Consider the following 23,726-nt stretch of genomic DNA (forward strand, 5'->3'; position numbering starts at 1 on the left):
GCAAAGCTGCCAGCTCCTGCCCAGCAACCCTGCTGCTTCCAGCTATGGCCAGTGCCCAGCTGTCCTTCCCCCAGAACACTCTTGAAGACCCTTGGAAGAGGCCACTGGGAGCCACCCAGAAGGCAGCTACTCGCAGAGGATCCAGCCCTAGACCCAAGCCCCTCATGTCTCAACACAGAGGGCTGGCTGAAGCTGTTAGATCTGGCTGTCAGACTGGAGCCATGTCCTCCAGCCCCCAGAGATCTCATCCCACAGCTCCTTTGTGGCTGCATTTGCCAAAATGCACAGTAAGTGCTGCTACACCCATAGGGAGCAGCTCCCTGCCAACGTGCAGAGGCAGGTCTGGCTTTTGCCCTGGGCAGGGAGGAGGATCAGACCTGTCCCCTTCACCCACACAGCCAGGATACAGCTGCTGCTGCTCCCTAAGACCTCTCAGGGCTCAGCCATCTTGCTGGGCACCCTCCGGGATCAAAGGGTAAAGCCTTCTTTTATCCAAACACAGCTGCTGCCTGCTATAACTTATCTGGAAAGAATCTTACAGAGGAGACTGGCCACTCTGACTACAGGGGAAACTCTTCAAACACAGCACCCCCTCCTCAGGAGACAGGACTCCACTCTGTTTTACAAAAGACCATGAAAATGTTACCCAAGGAGCCCGATACTACTCCATTACTCCTTGGTTACAAAAGGGATACTCCAGCTAATAACCTAAAATTTGCATGCAACACAACAAGTTTTCACAAGCCCCTTGTCATCCCAGGCAGGGGAAGAAGCTTCAAGTCTCAGCCCAAGCACCAGCAAACTCAGTGCAGCTGTGCCAGAGACACAGTAGAGCTCATTAAACTCGGCACAGACGTGCAACCTGTGGGAGAACATGGATGAAAGCCTCCCAGAGGTTTGTACCTGCCAAGCTGGCTCTGCTAGAAGATAAAGGAGCTGCACTGTTTGAATATTAAACCCTTAAAATGCCCCCAGCAGCTTTACTCCTGTGAGGCATCATAATTCAGCTACCAGCTTCATCCATCTGGAAACCAGCCAGGTGAGTGCTGGTGCAGCCCACGGCTTCAGTGGCACCTCCCTGCTCAGAACACAGGAACGCAGCCATTGCCAGTTTGTTTTCTAGTTGTTCAAGTCAAACTTTCAAGTCTGAAAATGGCACAGAGGAGCTGCAACTCCCCACTGCAGAGGCTGGAGAATCACACATCTTCAGGCACCAGCTGCCAAGCCAAAGCCAGGGATGCAGTTTCAGCTCCGGGGACAAGGGTCCTCCTCCCTGCTGCAGGAACAGCCCAGGGAAGCAAGCAGGACCTGAAAGGACAAGTGAATCCATGCACCCAGTAATCACTGCCTGACCCATGCATGCCCACAACCTTTCTAAAAGCCACACAAAAGCCCCAGCCCTTCTCCAGCTCCCAGGCAAGCCAGAGCTCCTATACAAAGCACTTCAGAAAGTCCCCATCTCAGTCCCTGCCCACCCCTTCCAGCATGCCCAGCTGCTTGGCTGCTGGTTTTATTGCCCCCTCCTCAGCTGAGACCCAGAACCCTCCTACTAAACACCCAAGCTCGGCTGCTTTCAGCTCCCAGGCACAACCCCCCTGGATGGATCCAGGCAGTGGAGTTTGTGAACTGCTGAGCTACAGCACAGAGCATCCCTTGATCCCCAAAGCCCTCTCCCGACTTGGAACCCGGAGGTTCCAACAAGCCCTGCCTTGCCAGGGGTCTGAACACTGATGATTCATTTATGATCCTTGTCTTTGCAATCCAGTGGCTGTGCCATGACAGCTGGGAAGACAAATGAAAACAGCAGCACACAGACGTCGGGCACATACTCTTTATTCTGGGGATAAAAATTGCTTATACATTTTTGCAGCAACTATTTTTCATAAAAGACTTTTATAAAAAATGTAAAAATAAGCAAATATTTTCCATTATTAATATAGGAAAATGCTGCTGTGTGAATGGTTACTCTACAACTTATGAGATAAAATACCACCTTAAGGAGATATTATCTTTACAAGTAGTTAAAAAAAAAAACAAAAAACAACAAAAGAAAGGCAGAGGGCCATCGTATTGACACACCAGGCATGAAACTGGTTTCATTTCACATAGAAAGCACTCACTTATTCTTGTAAAAGGTAACCACATATATAAAAAGGCACTTGGTTATTTCGGGCTAATGAGGAAAAGCCCTTTGTTTCTTTAGCATTGATGTAGCAACACTTCATTATTTGCAGTGAAACATGTACCTGGACAGACCTCCTGGAGCTCACAAGCTCCTGCCTGGAGACCTGAGTCAGTTGCAGCTAAACTTCACAGGACACACTGCGGGGAGCATGCCAGGGAACGCCATGTGCGTCGTGAAAAGCAGTTAACTTCAGAATTAAAAACTTCAGCCCAAAATGATGGCCCCGGGAACCAGCTTCTCCTGAGGCCCTGCGCCTTCATGTACCATTGAGTTGAATCAAAAGAAAACGTTTTTTTTTACTCTTGATTAGAATGGAAAGAAACATTGGAGAAAATACTGTACACGGTAGGATGCTGAATGTCCTTTGGCAGCAGCCGACAGCCCCGATCTCTTTGGAATGTGTGTCTGCAGGGTTCCCCCGAAGAGGTAGGAGCAAACCATCCCAGAAACGTTCATTTCGGCTGCTGACTGGTTGAGAGCTCTTCAGGGAAGGGTCACTCTCATGGACAAGCAGAAAGAGCGGCTGTTTGTCTAAGGTCAGCGACAGCTGGCTTCCACAACTCCAAAAATATTGGGGGAGCTGCAGTACAAGTGGCACTACTGTGCCACAGCACGTGGGGCACCTCAGTTGGGAAGTCTCCAAGCAGGCTGAAGCCAAGAGCAGAGGACAGCCCCAAACCTGTCACCCAAACAGCATTAGCAAACGTCTTCTGAGCTGTCTGGTCTGCTGATTAAGCCCAGCTCCCGGGTTCAGGCACACTGCTGCTGCTGGAAGCCTGCTCAGGAGTCAGTGCTGCAGCCTCCCTGTTGGCAGGGGAACACAAGGCAGCCTTGCCCCAGAGCTGGAGCAAAAGAGACACTGTTCAAAGGGCTGGATGCCATTCCTGACGCAGAAGGACAGACACTGCAAACATGTAACAATGTCCTCAACACTTCTTGATAACACCATAAAGAGGAAGCATATGGTATCTGGAGGACAGGACGCACAGCCACCCCTGGATGGAGGGAATGTGTACTGTGCAAGAACGCTGGGAGCTTGAGTTACCAGATTTTTAAACACTCGTGCTCATGCCAAGAGTTTCCCAAAAGGCCTGTATCAGTTGTGGGGCATCTCTTCTGGCGTGGGAGCCTGTGAAGGCAGTCATGGACACGCCTGGCAGGACAGGGGCATGGGGAGGGTAGTGTGTCAGAATGGGCAGGCGTGTCTCAGGGAAGACATACAACATGGGAGAGATGCACCTACAGGCCACTGTGAGGGGAAGACCAGGTCACACCAGCGTTTTCGGGAGGCGGGGAAAACAAAACAAAAAACTAAGAGAAGACTATATGTATATACAATCCCATAATACCTGGGGGGCAGGCAGTGAGAAGGCTAAGAAGTGTTAGTGGGTCTGTACAAGACAAAGGCTCTTGAAGAGGAAAGGGTGAAGCTGCATGACAGAAGGTGTCACTTGACCTGCAGGTGTTGGGGAATTCCAGCTCCCTTGCTGAGCTTGGGCAGCCATAAGGAGGAGGGGTGTAGGAAGGTGGGTGCAGCTCTGAGCTGTGTCAAGACAAGGCAACTTGAACTTGAGGAGAACTAGCAGAAGGTGCTTCAGAGAGAGGATATATGGGTAACAAAAGAAGTAATAAAATAAGGATACAAAGCTGGTTTTGGCTAAATTTCTGGAGAAATGACCGTGAGATGCATTAAGCTGGAGAGCTGTCTCCCCAGGGAAATGGTGGAACATATTTAACAGCAGACTGGAGAATCCAGTGCAGACAGCAATCACACCCAAGGTGCACGGCAGTTGGTTAGCAGTGACCCAGCTGGTCTTCTCCATCACCAGCTTCTACAGTTCTCTGTTTAAGCATAAAAGCATACAAGCCTATAGCGACCTCAGTCCCTCCAAGAACAGCCTGGGCTCATTAAGACTCTTGGATACTACAATGGTTCTTCATTTCCATCCTGGAAGACCTTCATGAGTTCTGGAGTCCGCTTTAATCGGGCTTCATCTTGGCCAGCCTTCAGGCGTACACCTGCATGTTGTTCCGCTGCTGATCTGTCATGTGGGCAGCCGCTGGCCCACGCTGGTTGTTACTGGGACTGGTTGCCACATCAGACCAGTCAGAGGCAGAGTGTGGGGAGGAGCTCGACCACTGGTCTGGAGATTCGGGTGATGGTGTCAGGTATGGGTGCTCCCCTTGTAAGTGCCGGTTGTGGCTAGGAGTCCGTTCTGTGGCCGAGGAGTAGCAGCTGTGCTGCGACGGCGGCGTGGGGTACTTGCCCATCGAGCTCTGGAACTGGTGGTAGGTCGGGAGCACCGTCTGAGCCACCTGCCCGTCCTGCTGAGGGATAGTAGCCATGGAGAACGAGGCACTGGGCAGCGGAGCTAAATCTGGTATCTGGTACATGGAGCTAAGAGGACCAGCCATGTTCTGGGCGCAGTTTGACTGGGCCTGCTGTGGCAGTGCTTGCTGGTTTATGCCACCCTTGGGAACCAGCTGGAAAGTCATGATAGGGGGCAGAGACTCCCTGGACACTCCCATGTGCTTTGTATCTGCTTGAACCAAACCACCCTGCTGAGAAACACTGGGGTGTGAATGCATCACCTGCGGCACCATGCCAAACATCTCGTTGTACTGGGACTCGTTCACCTCCATCCGGTTCATCCACTCGGTGGAAACGTTGGCTGGCCGGAGCCTGGCGAGCCCGCTGTTAGGAGGGGTGGTTCTGTGCTGGGACAGCAGCTGGCTGACGGATGGGAGCACGGTGCTGGATCCACGTCCTAAGGGCTGCATCTCATGGAGGTTGGAGAAGGACATGGTGTGTGCAGCCTGCACAGATGGAGCAGCCAGCAGTGAGCTGGGCGATGAGTGTAACACCCCTGGCGATGGCATCACAGGAGACGATGTTGGTTCGGAGGCAAAAGCATGGGGTGATTCCAGGGAATCGACTGGTGACAGGGTCACTGAGCTCTCCGAAAACTGCCCCTTGCTCTCGCTGAGGGATTTCTTCCTTCTCCGCTTGGCATCTTTGGTGAGGTTTGTGGGCATGATGCCTTTGGCATTGGGCTTTCGTGACTTCTTGCTTAACGAAGCGTGCTTCAGATTGAGGAAGGACCGATTTGGGCCGCAGATGACCGGGGAGAGGGCAGAGTTCAGCATGGCACCGGGGTGCCCAGCGGGGCTGTGTGCCACGTTGTACTCGTTGAGGAGCTGCACTATGTCGTGGTGCATCCGGTCCTGGGCCACATCTCGGGGCAGACGGTCCATGTGGTCCGTGATGTCTCGATTGGCAAAATGGTCCAGCAAGATTTTTGCTGCTTCGAAACTGCCTTCCCGAGCAGCAAGGAAGAGTGGAGTCTCTTCCTGAAAACACAGAGAATAAATATTTTAGTGGCTTCACTGTGTGTGTTTGTGGGAGGGACTGACCTACAGCTAATACTCCCCTAATGGTGCAGCAACACCTGGAAGTACTGTTTAATGCAGTGCCAACATTAACTGTCCCCAGGAACAACCTATCCTAAGAGGTGCCCATGGAAAAAGGCTGATTACACGAGATGATTTCATACACAACAGTGCAGCACGCAGGCCAAACCACTATTATGCCATGGGTCCTGGTAGGAACTGCGAAAGCACCTGGTGCCTTTCTGCCATTGTCCCCTGTGATGGAAAAGTACAAAGGACTAAAACAGCCCCATAAAGAGCTGCAGCTTCTTGGTAGCTTTAAAATCCACTGAGCAGTATATACTAATCCAAAAAAGAAACCCTAGGCAGTAGAAAGAAATCGAGGACTAAGAGAGCAGGAACTAACAGTGAAGCTACAGGAGGTCTGCACAGAGCAGACTGTCTCTCTCAGAAGGGCTTTGCCCCCGTATCTATCCTTCATTGAGATCCCTGGAAACGTGACAAGATGTGACTGCTGCTGTGCTGCCACATGTGGCTCTCTGCTAATCAGAATCCAGCTGCTTGACACCAGCAGCACTTCAACCTGGTGCCCTCACACAGCATTGATTGTGTATTGTATTCCTTTTCTTCAAGAGAAGCAGGACAGCACTGATGCCCACAACTTGGCTGAACAAGGAAGAGAACTGCTCTTCCATGTAAGAAATCTTTCAGGATATCCAGCACTTGGAAAGAGTTGCAGTCATGGTCTAGGTTTAGAAGATCTGCACCCAGTTCACAAAATCTCAACTTAGCTCATTACCAACAGCAGGGAGCTGCTTTGAGTCAGGAAGCACAGCCATGTGGAGCACACCCAAACTGTACCTTGTTATCCTGCATGTCTCTGTTGGCTCCATTTTTCAGCAGCACTAATGTTGCTTCCACGTTGTTGACAGCAGCAGCCCAGTGAAGAGCAGATTTGCCTGCAGGGAAACACAACAACTTCAGTAACAAATCAAGGAGCTATTTGCTAAAGCACCAAGATGGACAGAGTACTCTGAAGGAAGAAAACAACTGCAGTTGAGCATGTCCTAAAGTAATGTTTTCACTTTGGAAATCACTGTACTGTCACATACCCCTGTGTTACTGAAACACAATGGAACTTTCAGCACTTGCTCTGGGATTTTTTAATTTTTATTTTTTAAATAACCTACCCATAGAGTCTTGTCTGCAGTCCAGAAAATTCCTGCATGTACAACCCCGTATTTCTGCTGCTTCTTTTCCAGGACTGTAACCAAGCCCCTGTGCAGCAGCCTGCAGTGTGTTACTGTTGGGAGGGACTTCTGCAGGCAAGCCTAGTATCTGATTCAGCCACAGAATTTATGAGCAGCCCACGTTCCAGGAGAGCAGAAACCCACCCCTCCTTGCTTGCACCACCTTGCTTGCATATTTGCCCAGCCCAGTACACCATGTTCACATTACCATGGTCATCTACGGCGTTCACATCTGCTTGGCAATTAATTAGCTCAGCCACCATTCCTTCCACAGCCAGACGAGCAGCCAGAATTAAGGGGGTCGTTCCATCATTCATCCGAGCGTCCAAGTCGGTCACTCTGTTACGAATCAGGATCTGGACAACAGGTGAAGACAGATTTTTATAATTATTTATTTTTTTTTCAATACCACTGCAGACCAAACCCGAGGACTTGGCAGAAACTCAAGAGAAACTTCATAATGAAAAAGCAGTCTCAGCACTGAAATGCTAGGATCCTGATGGTAAGTGACAGGCAAACACACCAAGTAAGTACATGCCAGACAATTCACGCATGCTGAGTTCTTCAAGCTATGAATACCTGAGGAAACTGGATGTAAAATACAGTTTCACCTGGCCATCACACTGTGGAAGGCACGAAAGCAAGGCTGTGAGTGAATAGAGTGGAGCTCGGGTAGGTTCATATGATTACAGAGCACAGCTAGTCTAAAAGGGATTCTTTGATTGCTGTACCTGGAAGACACCCTGGGCATCAGCAGCCACAGCTGCGTGCAGAGGAGTCCGTCCCATGTTGTCCCGTGCATTAGCATCTGCACCAGCATCCAGCAGACGTTTGGCAGCATCTGCTCTTGAGTAACGGGCTGCTAAGTGCAGTGCCATCTCCCCCGTGCGGTCTGTTTGGGCCTGCAGGTTGGCACCTTGATAGATCAAATCTGTTATTATATTTGCTGAGGAATCTTCTGCATCCTCATCATCCTCGCTGATATCGGAGCTGCCCAAGCGCAGAGACGCCAACATAAGCGGAGTACATCCATCTGCAACAGAAGAGATGATTTCATGGTAACCTGACAGTGACAGCAGAGAAGAGAACTCTCTCACAGTCCTCTCCCCTTGAGCACCTTCAGCTACAATCCCTCCAGTCACTTTACCCCAGACCTGTTCTCTTATCTTAGAGCCCAGAGTTAGCAAGTTGTTTTTTTTCCAAATAAGAATGTATAACCTACTGCAACCCCAACAGAACATAAACATTATCAAATAAATAAGATCATTCTAAAACAAGTTTAAACGTGTTGCAAAAGCAAAAACTTCCTCAAAATGTAAAGCCTAGTTAAATTCCTAGAGAAACACAAGGGCTATCAAAATCAAAGACTTCAGATTACTAAGTATAACTGTTCACATGCATATTCTAATGACATACCAGGGGAAAAGAAACAATTGACAGAGAAAAATTATTGGACAACCAGCCACTGATGATTGGTGCCATGCTGCTGATATTAACCTGAAGGGAAATGCAGACAAAAACCTTCATATTGATCACACACCAAAGTCTTAATGAGAAAGACCCTGAAGCTGTGACAGCCAAGCACTCAAAGCCGAGAAATGCGCCAGGATGACTGCCTGAGCAAACTCACCTTGCTTTTAATAATGCCCATGACCAGAGCCCTAAACAAACTGACCAAGCATGCTCGGTACCTTCACAGCGGCATATCATGTAGGAAGGGATGATGAAACAAGATCTACCCCAGTATTATTCACTGGTGTGCCAGCAGCATGCTAAACAGGCACAGCACCTGGTTCCCCAGGCACCCCCCCGTCACAGCACAGACTGCCCACAGACAAACTGCTGCAAATCTCACACAGTTTCAGTGCTTTAGAAGATACTCGGCTCGTGTCTCTTCACCAGTGTCCAGTGATGGGCTCACATTGATGGGACATTGACTAAGGCTAAATTCACATTCATCCAACCAGGATCCTTACATTGCCACTGGAAGGAGAAAGGCACCTCCAGAATTCTAATTTAACTTGGCTCCCTTGGATAAATCTCCCTCTTTCTCTGCTGATCAGAGAGGGTGGTCCAGGAAGACTAGCTCATGCTGCTGATTTTTCACTCTTGTTAAAACTCCCTTGAAGCAGTATAATAAGTATTTAAAACATCTCCACATATTTTTAGCAGCCCATCAAATGCCAAGTGCTTCAGTTTCAGCAGACTCTGAACAAGACATTCGCTACCTAAAATCAAGGACTTCAACTGTAGGTGCTAATGCTTGTTTACTGATTTTACTGCTTTACTCCACACACATTAGAGGCACCTAGGAAGTAAGAGGGACTATGATGGCAGCAGGAGTGAACCACTCCATGCCAAGTGCCCCACTGGAGCCCTGTGAAGGAAAACAAGTTTTGCTTCTCCAGTGTGACTCGCTAGAGAAATTCAAAACATTCCATGGACAGGCAGGGGAACTTAAGGGACCTGACAGACAACATCTTCCCTGCCTGCACAGCTTAAATCTAAATCTACAGTGCACCATCTGCACTGGATGAAGGGGGTGAGCCCTGCAGAAAGTCCTATGGCAGAATTAGGATTCTGTGCAGACAAAAAAGGCGATGATCTCTTATTGGAGGGAATACACAGAGCTCTGCTGCCCTGCCCCCGTTTCGCAACTTCTGATCACCTAGTTTTCCTGACTGTCTGCTTTAGGGCAGTTCCAAAACTTTCTAGAAATCTGTCGTTCTGCCACAGGGTTCGGTGTGAAGCACCGGCAGCCGCCACCAGGCCTGCTTCCCAGGCAGGCGGGCAGCAGCAGCATTCCTGCTCCTCCTAGTGGCTCCCAAGCACAGGACATACAGGCTTCGCCGAGCTCTTTTCTCACGATTTTGTGGTTGGACGGCAGCGAAGCGTTGACGTATGGTCCCGGGTTCAGTTCCAAGATCCAGTCCTGTCTATAGACCTCTTTGCCTATACCTCCTTTTGTCTTTCTCCCTCCCACTGCTGGCTCTGCCTCCTTGTCCCAGAGGAACTTCTCAGTATGCAAGTCAGGCTGTGGTCTCCTCCGTACTGCCCTGACACAATTAGCACAGAAAGAGCCTTTCCTTTTCTCCAGCACCACAGCCCTGGGAAAACCACTTGCAGGAAAGGTCTTGCTCGCTCAGTCACAGCAGTAGTCCTCCCTGGATCACGCCTATATGCTCTATAAGGGCACAACTATAATAATGCATTAAATCCTTGGAAAAATTAGCTGCTGCCCTCCAAAAAGTCTCTCAGGCATGTACAGCTCTTTTCAGAACTTTTAAGTTGGCCACACACGAGTAGTTTTATGAGACTAGCAAAAAGCACATCCAGCTCAACCGTCACAATTAAGTGCTTGATGGACTACTAGAAAAAAAAGCTGTGGACACAATGTCTTTTCTCCTCCTTCCAGCTTGTTCTCTGAAATAGCTGGAAAAGAACCCAAAAGGATCCAGCTGGAGGCAGACACACAGCATGGAAAATTCCAGTCTGAACCACTGAAGTTTTAGTAACTGAAAAAGAGGGGCATATAATAGGGACAGTTAATCAGTTTTAATTATAGGTAGTTTTACCAGTTATGCCTATAATTGCATTACCCTGGTTACATGCTCACAAGAACTGCAGTGAAAAGAATGTCTTCATCACTCTGGGGGACACAAAGAACAGAATGGGCAGACAAAGGTGACCGCAGCATTTTGTAAAACCTCTTCTGCTTCCTGAGTTTCAAGATGACAGCTCCTGAGTAAATGTAAAACTTGGGAGTGAGATGGTAAAGCCAGAAGTTCAACAGCTAGGTAGAAGTGAAGGACCCTTACACGGAAAATATACTGAAAGCTGGGATGTAGAGAACCCACTGGCAAAATCTCTAGGCAGTAGGAGAATGTACCTCTTGGATGCCCTCAAACTCAAGAGACCACAGAAGGTGCTGGATTAACAGAGGGAACACCTGGTACACTAAGGCATTTCAACTTGCCTCTCCTCTCTCTAGAAAGATCTCTATTGTTCTACCAGCCACCTGGACCTGTGGCCGGGATCTAACTCACCCAGCTTCAGATGGCTCCAGCCCAGGCACCTGCAGCCAAGACAGTCAGCCTCAACAACACCCTTTGTAATCAGGGGCAGTGAGGCATTTCTGGAGAGTGAGCCATCTGGTCTTTCAAGAGACTTCTGCTTGAAACACAGATGAACTCTCAGAAATGCCTATTTCTTCCCTCTGCCTGCAAAGGAAGAGGAAGCTGGCCAGGGCAGATGAATAGCTACATTAACTCTGAGGAATCCTACTACCCCCCTTTACTAACCCATTACTCTGACACTTCTCAGACTTTTTAAACAATTTATCCCCTTGACAGTAACTCAGCTGCTTGCTTCTGATGCCATGGAGTACAACAGCTTAGAGCAGTTTGCTGCAAAAGCTTCACAGTTGCATCTGGATGGCAGGAGAGCAGCTCACAGGTCAGTATTATCTCACCACTATTGTTGGACATGAAAATAAGCAGTCTGATGACTTAAGAGCATTACTGTCTGCACTTGGAAAGCTTGTAGCCTGCCACACAACTAGAAGCTTCAATAGGGGAAATAAAGAAAAACCTAAATTTGGCAGAAAGTGATGGTTTATGTTCTCACAGTCATTACACAGAAATCCTGCCTTCCTTCTGCTTTGCACTTAGAATAGCTAACGGGTCAAGGAGCAGAAATAAACAATAAAGGGGAACGGAGAGAATGAGTCCAGAAATCATTAAATTGCCTGGAAACATTCCCACAAAATCCAATAAAAAGCAATTGCAGCCACATAATCAGAATTTCTCTTCATATGAGCAAGAGCCATGCTTGTAGCTCCTCTGACCAGGATTAAGTTCTTGGCCAGCCTTCTCGGCTCAGAACACAGGAATCATCCCCACTGACCTGGCCCTCTGACGTTGACATCCAGAACATCCACTTCTTGATCTGCTTGAGGTGGTGTAAGGGCCAGTGATGTGCTCCCACAGACATCTGCTGCCTCCAAGTGCTGCTGTGTCCACTGGCGCTGATCTATCTGCTCATCACCTTCCGGGAGCAAGGCTTGATCCTCAGCCTGAGCACAGGAAAGAAGCAGGTGCTTCAAAACACTCATCAAGCAGCCAAAGACACTGAAAGTTCTTGGGGTCATCTTAGTTTTCTTGGGGTTTTTGTTTGTGTTTTTTGTTCTAAGCTAGTAACAGTCTCCATTTACCTCTCTGCTCAGCCTTCCAACTTTCACACTCCCACCACATGTTACCAGGCCTGAACTGCAAGACACTACACTACTGTTAACCTTCTCCTCCCTTTGATGCAGCAGGGCCTGGGTAGGGAAGGGACACTGGAACAGAAGTTATCTGGTTTCTCTACTGGCATGTGGTGGCAGTGCTAACCTAAAAATTTGCTCCTCAGACAGCATTAGTTACATATTACAGCACCCTAAGCAAAGGGAGGTTTTGAACAAGGGGCACGCTTTAGAAGTGAATGCAGCTGTTTTCCTCACTAGCAGTTTCAGTGATAAGCATGTGACATTCAAATCTTTGAGCTCCTTACCTTGGCTCTCTTTGGCTGAGGTCCACCATCACCTGCCCAGTGTTCAGTTGGTCCAGAATCTGCCAGGTTACACTCTGGTATCTGGACTGACAGATTTCTAACAAACAAGGAGAACACATCACTTTGCAGGCTGACCATGTGCTACTACTGCTTCTTATACTAGCCTACAGAGACTAAGGATGGGATGCTTCCAAGTGTGGTAGCTTGCAAACAGAGGGACCAAGAAATTAAAAACCTTGGTCAGCCAAGAGTGGCATAAAATGTGTTTAGAACTGGAAACTTAACTCAGTGAAGAGCCAAAACTGCGTAAATAGGACTCTTCTTTTGAAACTTTTGAGTCATTTCTGAGTCATGTCTTTAATGCATCGAACATTTAAAAGTTCCTCGTCACCTACCAACCGAAAATGTCATACCTAACCCAGGACAAAACTATGCAAACAATACCCAACTGCTGAACTTAACAGGGGGTCAGAAAACCAAACACAACCAGGAGATTATATTCCCTACCAGCATTTTATAGATTAAACTTCTTCTGTCCAAAACAGATGTATTAAAATTTTGAGAATTAGCCTAAGAAGTTTTAGCCTAAAAGGCAGCTTTCTCCATGGAGTTACGTGCCTTTAATGAAAGATTAATACACCACATTCTCAACATCCTCCACCTCCCTGATACACACACTGTCAGTGGCCCAAATGCAAACTTACTTGAGTCCAACAGCATCTTCCCCAACCGGCTCTCTGCGCTTGTGATTACTGGGATCTCTGCGCAGGATAAATCCCTCTGGGAGCCACAGAGAACCATGTTTGCGCTTACGCTTTGCCATCATCACACCCAAGAGAAGGATTAAGAGGATGATCAAAGCTGCCACAGCAAGTAGGTAAAGCAGCTGGGTCTTCGGTGGTAACAAGGGCTCACCTGAAAGTTCCAGTCAACAGTGAGATTAAGAAAGTGGAGACAATTGCCTTCAACCTGCACACTTTTCTCACTTGGGGTCTTCCTCACAGAGAGGGTATGGCCTCTATATAGTGGGTGCACTTAGAGCAAAGGCGTGAGGAAGTTTAGGCTCTGCTTTAACTGTGGTAAGAATATATCCTGTCTTCTGGCTCCCCTTGATCTTGCTTCTCAAACTACTTTTTTAGAGTATCTAACTGCTGAACAGCTTGCACTTTCCTCACGAGTCTTGCTGGCTGAAGACAACCACCCAGAATCAGCCTAGAGAGCGCTGATCTACATAAAGGTCTGAGCATCACCAACCAGGAATAGTGATACTGCTGACCTAACAAGAGGTTGCAGCCAAGCCTAAGGTTGAGGGAGAGAGAAGCAGAAATGGAAGGGATTATATATTGTCAGAGGAGAAAACATCTGGTAGACTGAGGAATGCCCCCAACCCTCTTGAATGGCACTTTTTAATGGAATTCAGGGCTTAGAGCACATGTATAGATTTTAGTGCAGACAAGATGACTGCAGTGTGTGGCACACTGCTGCAGCACATGAGAGATTACTGTTCCTATAGGGATTAAAATGACTGGGCTCCATACTTAAATGCCCTGCCTTACCAAGCAGATGTCCCCCAGACAGAATAAGCATATTGCACATACATATTTCTATAGTTGGGGATAAAGAAATTAGCTCTCAGAAACCACACTGAATAGTGAGACATATTATGATGACGATTAATAACCTAAGCATGAATCTCGCAAGTCCAAGTTTGCTGACTACCTTCCTCCACAAGCAATTTTCCCTCCGCAATCACTTACTCTGGACAGACACAAAAGGATAGGGCAACATGCCCTTGATGGCCTGAGCAGCTAAGAGAGCTGCAGCAGCTTCTGTGTTGTGAAAGCACTGCTCTGAATCCTCCGCACATTGACGGTTGTCAATCTCCAGGAACACCTTGGTGCTGCAGAAACACAGTAAAAGAGCACAGAAGTCAGCAACAGAAACCCTTGTCAAAGCACTAGGTTAAATTGTGGCCTTTTAAGTTAATCTTTCCACCCTGGCACTGAATCTGGCAGTTAGAATAGCTTTACATTTCCCCATCAAAAGAGCAGACTACAGCCCCAGAAGGTCCAGAATGCTCCAGAGCTACCAGCATAACAAGACCAGAGGAACACACTGGCACCCACTCACCCAATGACCTCTTGCTCTAGTTCTCTGTGCTTGCGAACAACCACAAGCGACCGCCGACTCCGTGCTGCCGACTTCTCCCCGTAGTATGGGAACACCATGGGGTTGCCCTGGGAGTCCAGCTTGATTCTCAGATTGGTGTGCAGGAGAGTTCCCAAAGTGCGCAGGAAGCTGCGAACATCACCCAGCAACTCATCAGGGGGCATCAAGACGACGATGATCAGGGTCCCTTCTGCCAGCTTCTCAGCTTTGTCACCAGCACAATCCAGGCCGTCCCAGCCACACTCCTCACTGTTACAGCCCTGGTCACAGCGGCCATCAGCGTAGTGATCTGCACAATACTTGTCATACCTGGAACAGTGAAAGGGTTACAGGCAGCATACAGGACACCCGCACGGTGCACAGTATACCTGCAGTGTAGGGGCCAAGGCCTCTCCATAGTCATCTGAGGTAAAATGACACTAGTATGCAGGGTATAAGAAGCAGCAGCTCATCCTCAGGATATGCTTGCAATCTGGCAGGGTGGAAGTAGGAAGCACAGAACATCACAAGGACACGTGGTTCAATTCTAGTATCAGTGGAAGTGAACTGCTTATTCTGTTTGCTAAGATAAAGCTCCTGCCTCACCAAGGGAGCATCATCACAGCAAAGCTGTAGCCTTTATCACAAATGACTGAAGCAGAAGTACCACCACAAGGGAACAAGCTGGAAAACATATTCAGAGGCAGCAAATACAGCGAAGATAAAGACACAGGTATTGCAGATATGGAGTGAAACTTGGGGTAGGAAGCAGTACTGTTAAAATCTAGCACAAGGTGCAATGCCTCCTATTAACACTTCCACAGAGAGCAGGACACCTCCGTCAAGCAGGTTAACACATTACCATTGCTCAGGCAATCAGCTCAGGTCATAGCATACAAATTCCAGAACTTCTTTCCAAAAACAGATGAAAAGCACACAAAGCAGAAGAAACTCCTTGATATCAAACTTTCAGCAAGAAAAAGACCAGGAACACAAAAGAGCAGGCACGAAGCGTACCAGCTACTGGAAGCACTAGCAGGAGATACATTAGAGACACAGAGAAACAATTCCCAGGATCAAGCCTTACTTGCACGTTCTGCTGTTTTGCTGACATTCAAAGTTATCAAAGAGGCACTCGGGTGTGTTGCAGAACTTGTCACACTGTCCATTGAAAAGCGTCCAGCAGCGCAACAAAGAGGAGCAGTTGGCCCAAGGGTCTTCCATTGTCAGGGAGCAGTCGCCTCCATCCCATTGGCAGGCATGAGTGTTACAGTCCTCATCACAATAGCCATCTCTTGCTTTTTCCGCACACTGGGAATCCAAACACCCTCGGGGCTCTGGGCTGAAAGTTACGGGCTGTTCACACTGGCTGCCTTGGGTGTGAACAGGGCACTGACAGTAATAGTAAGGAGGCTGAGAATGAGGGTGGCAGCTTCCACCATTCTGGCAGGGGGCACTGGCACAGCCCGTGTGTGTTTGGCATTCCTCTCCTGCAGACAGCCTGGGACAATAGCACCGTGGACCAGATGATGTCTGGATGCACTGCTCTCCCTTCTTGCACTTCACGTGTCCACAAGTACTGTGGCTGCTGAACTCACATTTTGCTCCAGAATAACCCTACAGGGGAAACAACAGCAAAAACAACCAGGCTCATAAACTTATTCTTCAACACTCCAAGGGCAAGGTGTCACACACAAACCCTTTCTTCCTCTTAATTCCTCTAGTCTCATTGCAGGAACTATCATTTTCTGGATCTAGTCTTAGGGATAAATGAGGAACTTACAAGGCTCCATCACATTTTTAAATGGACCTAAAGGAGCCATGAACAAATCTTGCAGTAAGCACAGAGAACACAGGGCAGCAAAAAAATTCTTGAAATTTCATCTTATGTTTAAGACAGAAAAGCCAGCTCTCCTGCCTCAACAGCAAAACTGTTTGGGGTAACAACAGGCAGCATCACTCTCCTAGGGCACCTGGAAGCCCCGAGTTCCCCAGCTCATTAGATAAACTAAAGGATGCAGATAAAGAGTGTCTGAAGGAACAGCTTCACAAGTGGCACAGAAAAGATAACCTTAATCTACAGTGGCCCAGGGAAACTAATGAGGCTGTAGCCAGAGAACTCTGCAGCTGAGGCAGGCAGCCCAGTTTCAGGCTGTGGTGCTTACCGGAGGACACTGGCAGATGAACCCATCAGGCATGTTGCTGGCAACAGCACAGGTGCCTCCGTTCTGACAGGGCTTCCGGGGACACACGTCTATCACACTCTCACAGTGACGACCTGAGGTGGAGACACATGGGGAGAAGTGAGCAAAAGAAACGTGTGTGTGTGCACCCACGAAAAAAGCCATCACAACGCAAAGTAATTCAAGGAACAGCTCAATGAAGAGCCAATGAGCCAAACACTCCAGTGAGACCTTCCTCTCAGAACACATAGGGAATGTATCTTCTGATAAAACTCACCCACTAAGTAGCTGCCCAAGTAGTGGCAGAGGAAGGCACAAGCCCAGCAGCCACAAGGTGTATTTGAAGACCTTGTCTGCTTCCTCAAGAATGTGTGCAACCCAGCACAGAGACAGAATTTGTTGCTGTCACCCTCAATCCAACCAGGCACAAAGGCTGAAGGTGCTGTACCACACCAATTTGGGGGGTTTCTAAGGCTTCTTTAATTTTTTGGGGGAGATGCTCAGTGAGTCCAAAGGCAAATCATACTCTAACCATGAATGAACACTCAGACGTAACATGAGAGAATAAGACATGCAGGCAAGCTCCCCTCAGGCTGATCAGTGAGACAGAGAGGTCTTACTGCATTGACTAGCATTTGCAGCAGCTCCCAGACTCCAACTCTGACACTATACTTTAAAGATGAGGATGACCTAAGCATGACTTGGACCCCCTAGGAAAACATTAACAGAAGCCTCCACGCATGTGCAGCCAAGATTGACTGACTGTCTGCAGACAGGAGCAGACAGGGCAGGACAGCCCATGGAGTCCTGGCATCCTATCAGTCACAAACCACAGCAAAGCCACCCCCTCCCCTCCCAGGCAGAAGGGTCAATGTGGAATGCACAGAAGGCAAACAGCAAGAGGAAGAAGCATGCTCCCCCTCTGTGCCCAACATTTCCAGACAGATTTCATGTCTGAGAAAAAACAGCCCTCCCTGCTCCTCCTAAGATGCCACAGGTCTGCACTCCCCAAGCCACAAGTTCCAGCAACCCTTCCGTGAAAGACAGAAGCAACATGAGGCATAATTCATAAAAGCAAGCTTAACAGGCAGGCTTAAATATAAATCTGTCTGATGACCTGCACCAGTGTTCCACTAGCTAGCCTGGCTCTGCTTCCCTCATACGTGCTCTTTTAAGGGCTTCTTGTGTCAGTTTAGCTAATGCATTCACAAGCTATCACATGAATTCTTCCAAGGTGTGTCCTTGTGATTTCTTTGCATCTGAAGCACAAATTTAGAGGAAAATCACAGCATCTTAAAATTTAAAGAAAAAAACAAACAGTAAAAACTACTTTGCATGCAGAGGTCACTGGTAAGCAGGGTAAGTGGAAGATTTTAACAGAGGAAAACTGAATACAGAAGTTAAACTGACATGGAAACTGGAAAGCTGAAAGTTAAGACATCTGGAGACTATTAGCCCAAACTTACACCCAGTGGGAGGCAGAAAGCAAAATAGCAGCAAGACTAACAAAGAAGAGATCTAGAGAGAGTGAGTCTTAGGTTTGTGCATTGTGAAATTCTTGCAAAGTTGTAATTCAAAGTTGGATTGTGGAAGGATCACATCACTAAGCTCGGAATGTACAGCCTGTCTGTGCACAGAGTATTCCATCCTGACCACATCACCAATGTAAGGAGGAAAGGAAGCCAGAGGCAGGAGGCCAAGAGCTAATTATGGATACCATGATACCGATTTATAGAAAAATTCACAGGCTGCTTTGCAAAAGGAAAAACTGACAAGTGAACAGCTACGCTTCCAATATTAAAAATGTGAAATCATGAAGGAGAGAAAAGTACCACAGAAAAAAAGACTGGCAACCAAGTGTCTCAGGAGATTCCTCTGTCTGAGACAACTCTGGAAGCCAAATTTCTTAGAAGGTTTAAAAGAAAGACTGTTTTAAAAACTTGAGACTGTGTAGGGAAACAATCAGATATTGTAAAGGGAATAGATAACATGACTGCCAGAAAGGGAATGACCATTTTTCAAGCTATCACTCTGAAACTGGAAGCATGTTTGTGACTACTCACCAGTAAAAGCACTACGACAGATGCATGTGTAATCATTGATCAGCTGAACACAGTCCAGACTTCCACGGGGGTTACAAGGATTAGAGAGGCACTCGTTGATGTCTCCCTCGCATCGCTCGCCCGCAAAGCCTGGGAGGCACACACAGCTGTACCCCCCGATCTGGTCAATGCACTGCCCTCCATTAAAGCAGCGGGGCACTCCTGAGTCTGAAACACAGTCATCCACGTTCTCCTCACAGAAACGGCCTGTCAGGACAGGAAAAAGTAACAATTTGAGGATACTGTGCCACGGCCTCGTTCCCTACAGTGCTCATCGAGTTTTAGGACTACTTCCCACACAGTCTCAAATATAAACAGTTAAAAGACCCCAGCTTAATGCAATCCATACCCTGTGCACTCAGCCAGCCTGGGATCAGACCTAGGGAACATGTGGTTTAGATCCAGGCAGTTCTCAATGGTAGGTCATACTGGTACTCAGCAGCTTTCATGCTTGATTTAATTTAAGGGCATAATTAAAGACACAAAACCCAATCAAAACAAAACAAAAATGCACGTAGTTTATCCCCGTGACTGAACACAGCCAGAGAGGCCTGTGCTGTCCTTGCAAGGCTTCCCACCATTCATTCAACTTGATGGTAACCCCAAAACTCAGCAAAGGGCAGATGTAGCAACAGCATTGAAACAAGCAACAACAAACCAACAGAAAAGCAACTGTGACAGAACACAGGTTCCCAGCCCAGGTGCCATTCCTGCAGCTGGACTTATGGGGACCTTCAGTAAACCCTCAACACTGGCAGTTTCCCCCTGTGGGGTTTCCCTTTCAGGAGACACTGTCTGGTGCTGGTTCTGCCTTCTCCACTCAGTGTAACAGATAAAACGGGACAGAGAGGGTGAGCTGAGCAGGTAGTTTTGTCTGTTAATACACTTGGGTCATCCGGAGCAAGTCAGGTCATTCACCTAAACATGGAGGATGCTTATACTGGCTTCAGTAATCATTTCAAACTGGGCCAGGGACAAAAGCTAAGTCTTGATATCATAAATAATTGTATCAATCTTCTCTAATTCCTTTCACTTACAAAAAAAAAAAAAGGAAAATCACATCCAAAAAGTCATTCATCTCAACAAATAAAAACTGAAGAATTAAAAGCAGTATGTTCAGATGTTTTAGTAAAACAAACTCTGGCAATGCAGAAACCAGTCCATTAACACAGAATGATGCAAAGACATAAGCTGCAACTTATTTTTTTTTTAACTGGAGAACCAGACGAAGAACAATGCATGAAGAACTGCTAAAGCAACGATTTACAGTGAAATAAACATTTATCCAGACTGAGGAGATGTGCTGACAGCCACACTGCAGAGAATGAACTGGTAATACACACAGAGAGTGGGCAATTATATTTGATTATTTTCTAATTTTACTTAAATTTACTTTATGAACCAAAAAATTTAGTTCTGTCTGACACATTATCTGGAGATTTTGCCTACACTGAGATGGCACACTTCAGAAAGAAAAAATTCAAAGGAACATAAAATCTTTAACTGACTTGAGAATAAACTTAAAAGGTCAAGTGAGAAAGCACTCACTGATGGGTTAAAATGTACAATCCTGAATATTTTCAAGGGTAGAAGTCAGGGCCATCAGGTCAGATATAACAGGGAAATGGAAGGTTAGGTTTCGAGAGACAAGACATTAAACAGGACTGTGGAATCATGCCTACTAAAAATCACCACTATGTAACAGTGGACTTCTTTTAAGAAACAAGAGGTTTTAATAAAAAAGCTCAAATTTGCTGAAATTAGTTTAAGCTAGCCTAGAGGCACTGAACTTCTTTTCCACAAAAGACTCCAGGACAAAGGACAATGCAGGGACAAAAATTTAAACAAGTAAAGGACACTGGAAATCATGCAAGAACTAAGCAAGTATTCTGTATATTTCCTAGCATCTTAGCCAAAAAGAAACCTTGGATTTACTCTATCAAGAGATAGGGTTGGGAGAGACTTAACAGTAACAGTCCATCCCCAATACCAAAGATGGGTCATACATTCCCAGAGGACGCTGTCATGACTTATTCCTTTAAGAGGAAAAAAAAGCAGCATTTATTTTTAAAGAGAAAATATGTATCTCAAGGGATTCAGTGCACTTTGGGAACATTCTTCAAAGAAAATAACGCACTCCCTTTAGGCTCTGCATCACAAAACCAGTAGCCAGAAAGGAAAATTCACTCTTGTAACATTTACTTAATTGCTGAGCTTCATACCCCGAGTTCCTGGTGGACAGGAGCACTTGAAATGATTGACGAGGTCTATACATGTTCCTCCATTCTGGCAGGGCTGAAACTGGCACTCGTCCACTTCATATTCACAGTTGACACCCTGGTACCCAGGCACACACTGCCAGAATAAAAATAAGTGTGAACAACCTTCTAACAGATACATTAGTAGACATCTGAGAAAGGGGAACACAGACAAGAGAAGCCCTCAATGGGACAGATGATGCCTGCCTTTGTAGCTACACAACTGCAAGTGATCTCAAGGGCTGCAGAGCCAGCTTAAGCACACAACTTGACCCTGTCCTGCTCAACAGCACATGGCATGTTTCAATTTGAGTGACCTTATTCCTGCAAAACACAGAGATCAAATCCTGGCACTCTTCAGCACTGAGACTGGCTTAGTAGTTCTGACTCAAGGTTTACAAAAAACTCATTCTCTCCTTCTGGGCACAAGCTTTCAAGCTGTTCTACCATTCTAAAAAGCTTAGGAAGGCTGATATATTATGATCCCATGGTCTACCCCATTGGCTGTAGGAAACAGAAAGCAGTGGAAGGCATCTCCCACCCTGTGAGACAAGGGATACCTTGACCATTCAATGGGGAGAATGCAACATTCCTTTTATGCGTTTGACGTCTATTTTAGTATAAAACACAACTTGGGCATAAACAATTTTCAAGATAAGAGCTTTGTCTCCAAAGAGGCAAGGAGTTCAAATGCCCAACAGATACACCTCCTCGTGATCACACCTCTAATTCAGTCTCAAAAGCCTCTCAGGAGCACTGCTTCTGCCACAGCTAAGTTAAAAATTCTTTCCAGGTGCAAGCTGCCTTTATCCCCTCTTTGAAGCTGTTCTACCACTCGCACACACTTCTGATTTCTCTTGATTCCTTTGCATTACAATGCTCTAAACGTTTAGGCCTCTGCCTCCTCCACCACCACGCATTACCTGGCACTGGTATCCGCCCAGGTGATCCCGGCAGGTGGCACCATTCTGGCAGGGGCTGGAGTCACACTCATCCAGCTGCACCTCGCAGTAACTGCCAGTGTAACCCACCTGGCACTGGCAGCGGTGCGCGTTCCCAACGTTGAGGCAATGACCAGAGTGCTGGCACAACTGGTCCACGGTGACCCCTGAAACAAAGTTACATAAAGTGAGCAAACACATGGAACACACTTGCTGTCAGCACTGGTAGCTCAGCCAGCAATTAATATGGCTAGATCCAACAAACTGAAAAGCTGAAGCTCAAAAATTGAGGAGTTATTCTTTAAGTGGCAGTGGGTGAGAACTACAGCTGGCTTCCACATGAAGTCACTGCACTGGTTCCCTTTGGATCATCAGCATCAACACTGGCACGAAGCATCTGCATTGCATTATTTTACCACTGGCTGGTGAATGCATATCTGAAGAACCACTGTTGCAGTACAAAGGTTCAGTGTTTAAGCCTAGAACACCTGCAAAGGGTTTGGGAGCTTGACATCCTTCTCCTTTGACACTGAAGCTGCTTGTTTGGATTTCCTGGACTGAAAATGGCATGACACTGTCCATCAACCTGGGCTACAAGTCACCTTCCAGGATTCTTCACTTAAAGCCCCAATCTTTTACACATACATTATTTGAAGCAGGAGTTACTCCTTTGGGGAGCCATGGTATCACCTATACAGCTAAACAGTGCACTTAGTAGTCAGCATCCTCTGTGAAAATACTTTAAAAGACCATGAGTCACAAGATGTTTTTTCTTGTACAAGGACAAGATGTCTTAAACCTGGCCCGCCTGGGATTTAGCAGAAAGGCATAAATAGCTGATGTATTTTCCATAAAGGCAGTCCATGTAAAACTATTACTGAAACTCTGAGACTTCATAAAATATTAAATTCTTCTTTTCTAACGTTTTCATGGTAGAAGCCAGCTTCTTATGTCAAGCAGAATCAAAAAAAGCCTTGATTCCCAAACACAACCTTGCAGAGAGTCTTTTAGCTTAGAAGTGATCCTGATCAACCACCCACAGGCAAAGCTCTCTGGGCTTTCTAACGCACGCTGGGCTCACAGGCACACAGAGGAAAGCAGCACAGATTTATGATGCATGGGGAAGTGTTTTCAGTTTAAGCAGAGAGGAAGCTTATTTACTTCTTTGTGAAGCTGCCACTTGACACGAGACATTGGGCACATCGCAGTAGGCACCAGTCCAGCCAGGTGGACAGACACATCTTGTCTGGGCTTCATTCTGCACACACGTGCCTTTATTCTTACAGGGAGACTTGCTGCACAGATCCCTAAGTGTCTGGAGAGAGGAAAAAAAAAATAACAAACAAACCACAACATGATACATGGCAAATGCAGTAGGAAACACTACTCACAGTGCATGTTTTAAAAGCAAAGAAAGGAAGCTCCTGTGGCCTGGGAAAGAAAGGGATGGTACTTCCCAAGGCTGGGCCAGGTGCTTCACTAACAGTCTCAGGAGCTCATGTGCCTAAGAAAGCACAAATGTACAGAGAAGCAAGCCCCAGATGCCAGCATCATTTCAAGTGTAACAAGTGACACCTTGCTATGCAAAGGGATCTTTGCTTGGCTGGGTTTGAAAAAATTCAGTATTGTCTCATACTAGGCTTCTAGCTGCACATAAGTAGGAGGCTTCCAGCTATCAACAGCAACAGGTGCCCTTTCTTCTCCCAAACTCCCCCCATT

At 47.0% G+C, this 23,726-nt stretch overlaps 1 protein-coding gene across 3 annotated transcripts in view; it reads right to left on the reverse strand.

Moving 5' to 3' along the window:
• Positions 1 to 1,817: 1,817 nt before the first annotated feature.
• The window catches only part of NOTCH2 (notch receptor 2), an 85,155-nt gene continuing 63,246 nt past the window's right edge, over positions 1,818 to 23,726 (reverse strand). Inside the window, exons 19-33 of one of the 3 annotated variants that reach the window (XM_051625258.1) lie at positions 23,169 to 23,322; positions 21,990 to 22,174; positions 21,031 to 21,163; positions 18,770 to 19,015; positions 16,689 to 16,801; positions 15,611 to 16,140; positions 14,506 to 14,853; positions 14,133 to 14,275; positions 13,080 to 13,290; positions 12,376 to 12,472; positions 11,731 to 11,899; positions 7,557 to 7,858; positions 7,034 to 7,181; positions 6,437 to 6,534; positions 1,818 to 5,536 (exon numbers count right to left, since the gene is read on the reverse strand). In XM_051625258.1, the coding sequence (XP_051481218.1) occupies positions 4,193 to 5,536; positions 6,437 to 6,534; positions 7,034 to 7,181; positions 7,557 to 7,858; positions 11,731 to 11,899; positions 12,376 to 12,472; positions 13,080 to 13,290; positions 14,133 to 14,275; positions 14,506 to 14,853; positions 15,611 to 16,140; positions 16,689 to 16,801; positions 18,770 to 19,015; positions 21,031 to 21,163; positions 21,990 to 22,174; positions 23,169 to 23,322 (4,221 nt within the window). In that variant the 3' untranslated portion in view covers positions 1,818 to 4,192. Of the gene's footprint in view, positions 5,537 to 6,436; positions 6,535 to 7,033; positions 7,182 to 7,404; positions 7,472 to 7,556; positions 7,859 to 11,730; positions 11,900 to 12,375; positions 12,473 to 13,079; positions 13,291 to 14,132; positions 14,276 to 14,505; positions 14,854 to 15,610; positions 16,141 to 16,688; positions 16,802 to 18,769; positions 19,016 to 21,030; positions 21,164 to 21,989; positions 22,175 to 23,168; positions 23,323 to 23,726 lie in introns of those variants that run through there. The other 2 variants (XM_051625259.1, XM_051625260.1) reach the window with 2 other exon arrangements.

This window comes from Apus apus, chromosome 7, assembly GCF_020740795.1.
Source record: "Apus apus isolate bApuApu2 chromosome 7, bApuApu2.pri.cur, whole genome shotgun sequence".
Lineage (NCBI taxonomy): Eukaryota > Metazoa > Chordata > Aves > Apodiformes > Apodidae > Apus > Apus apus.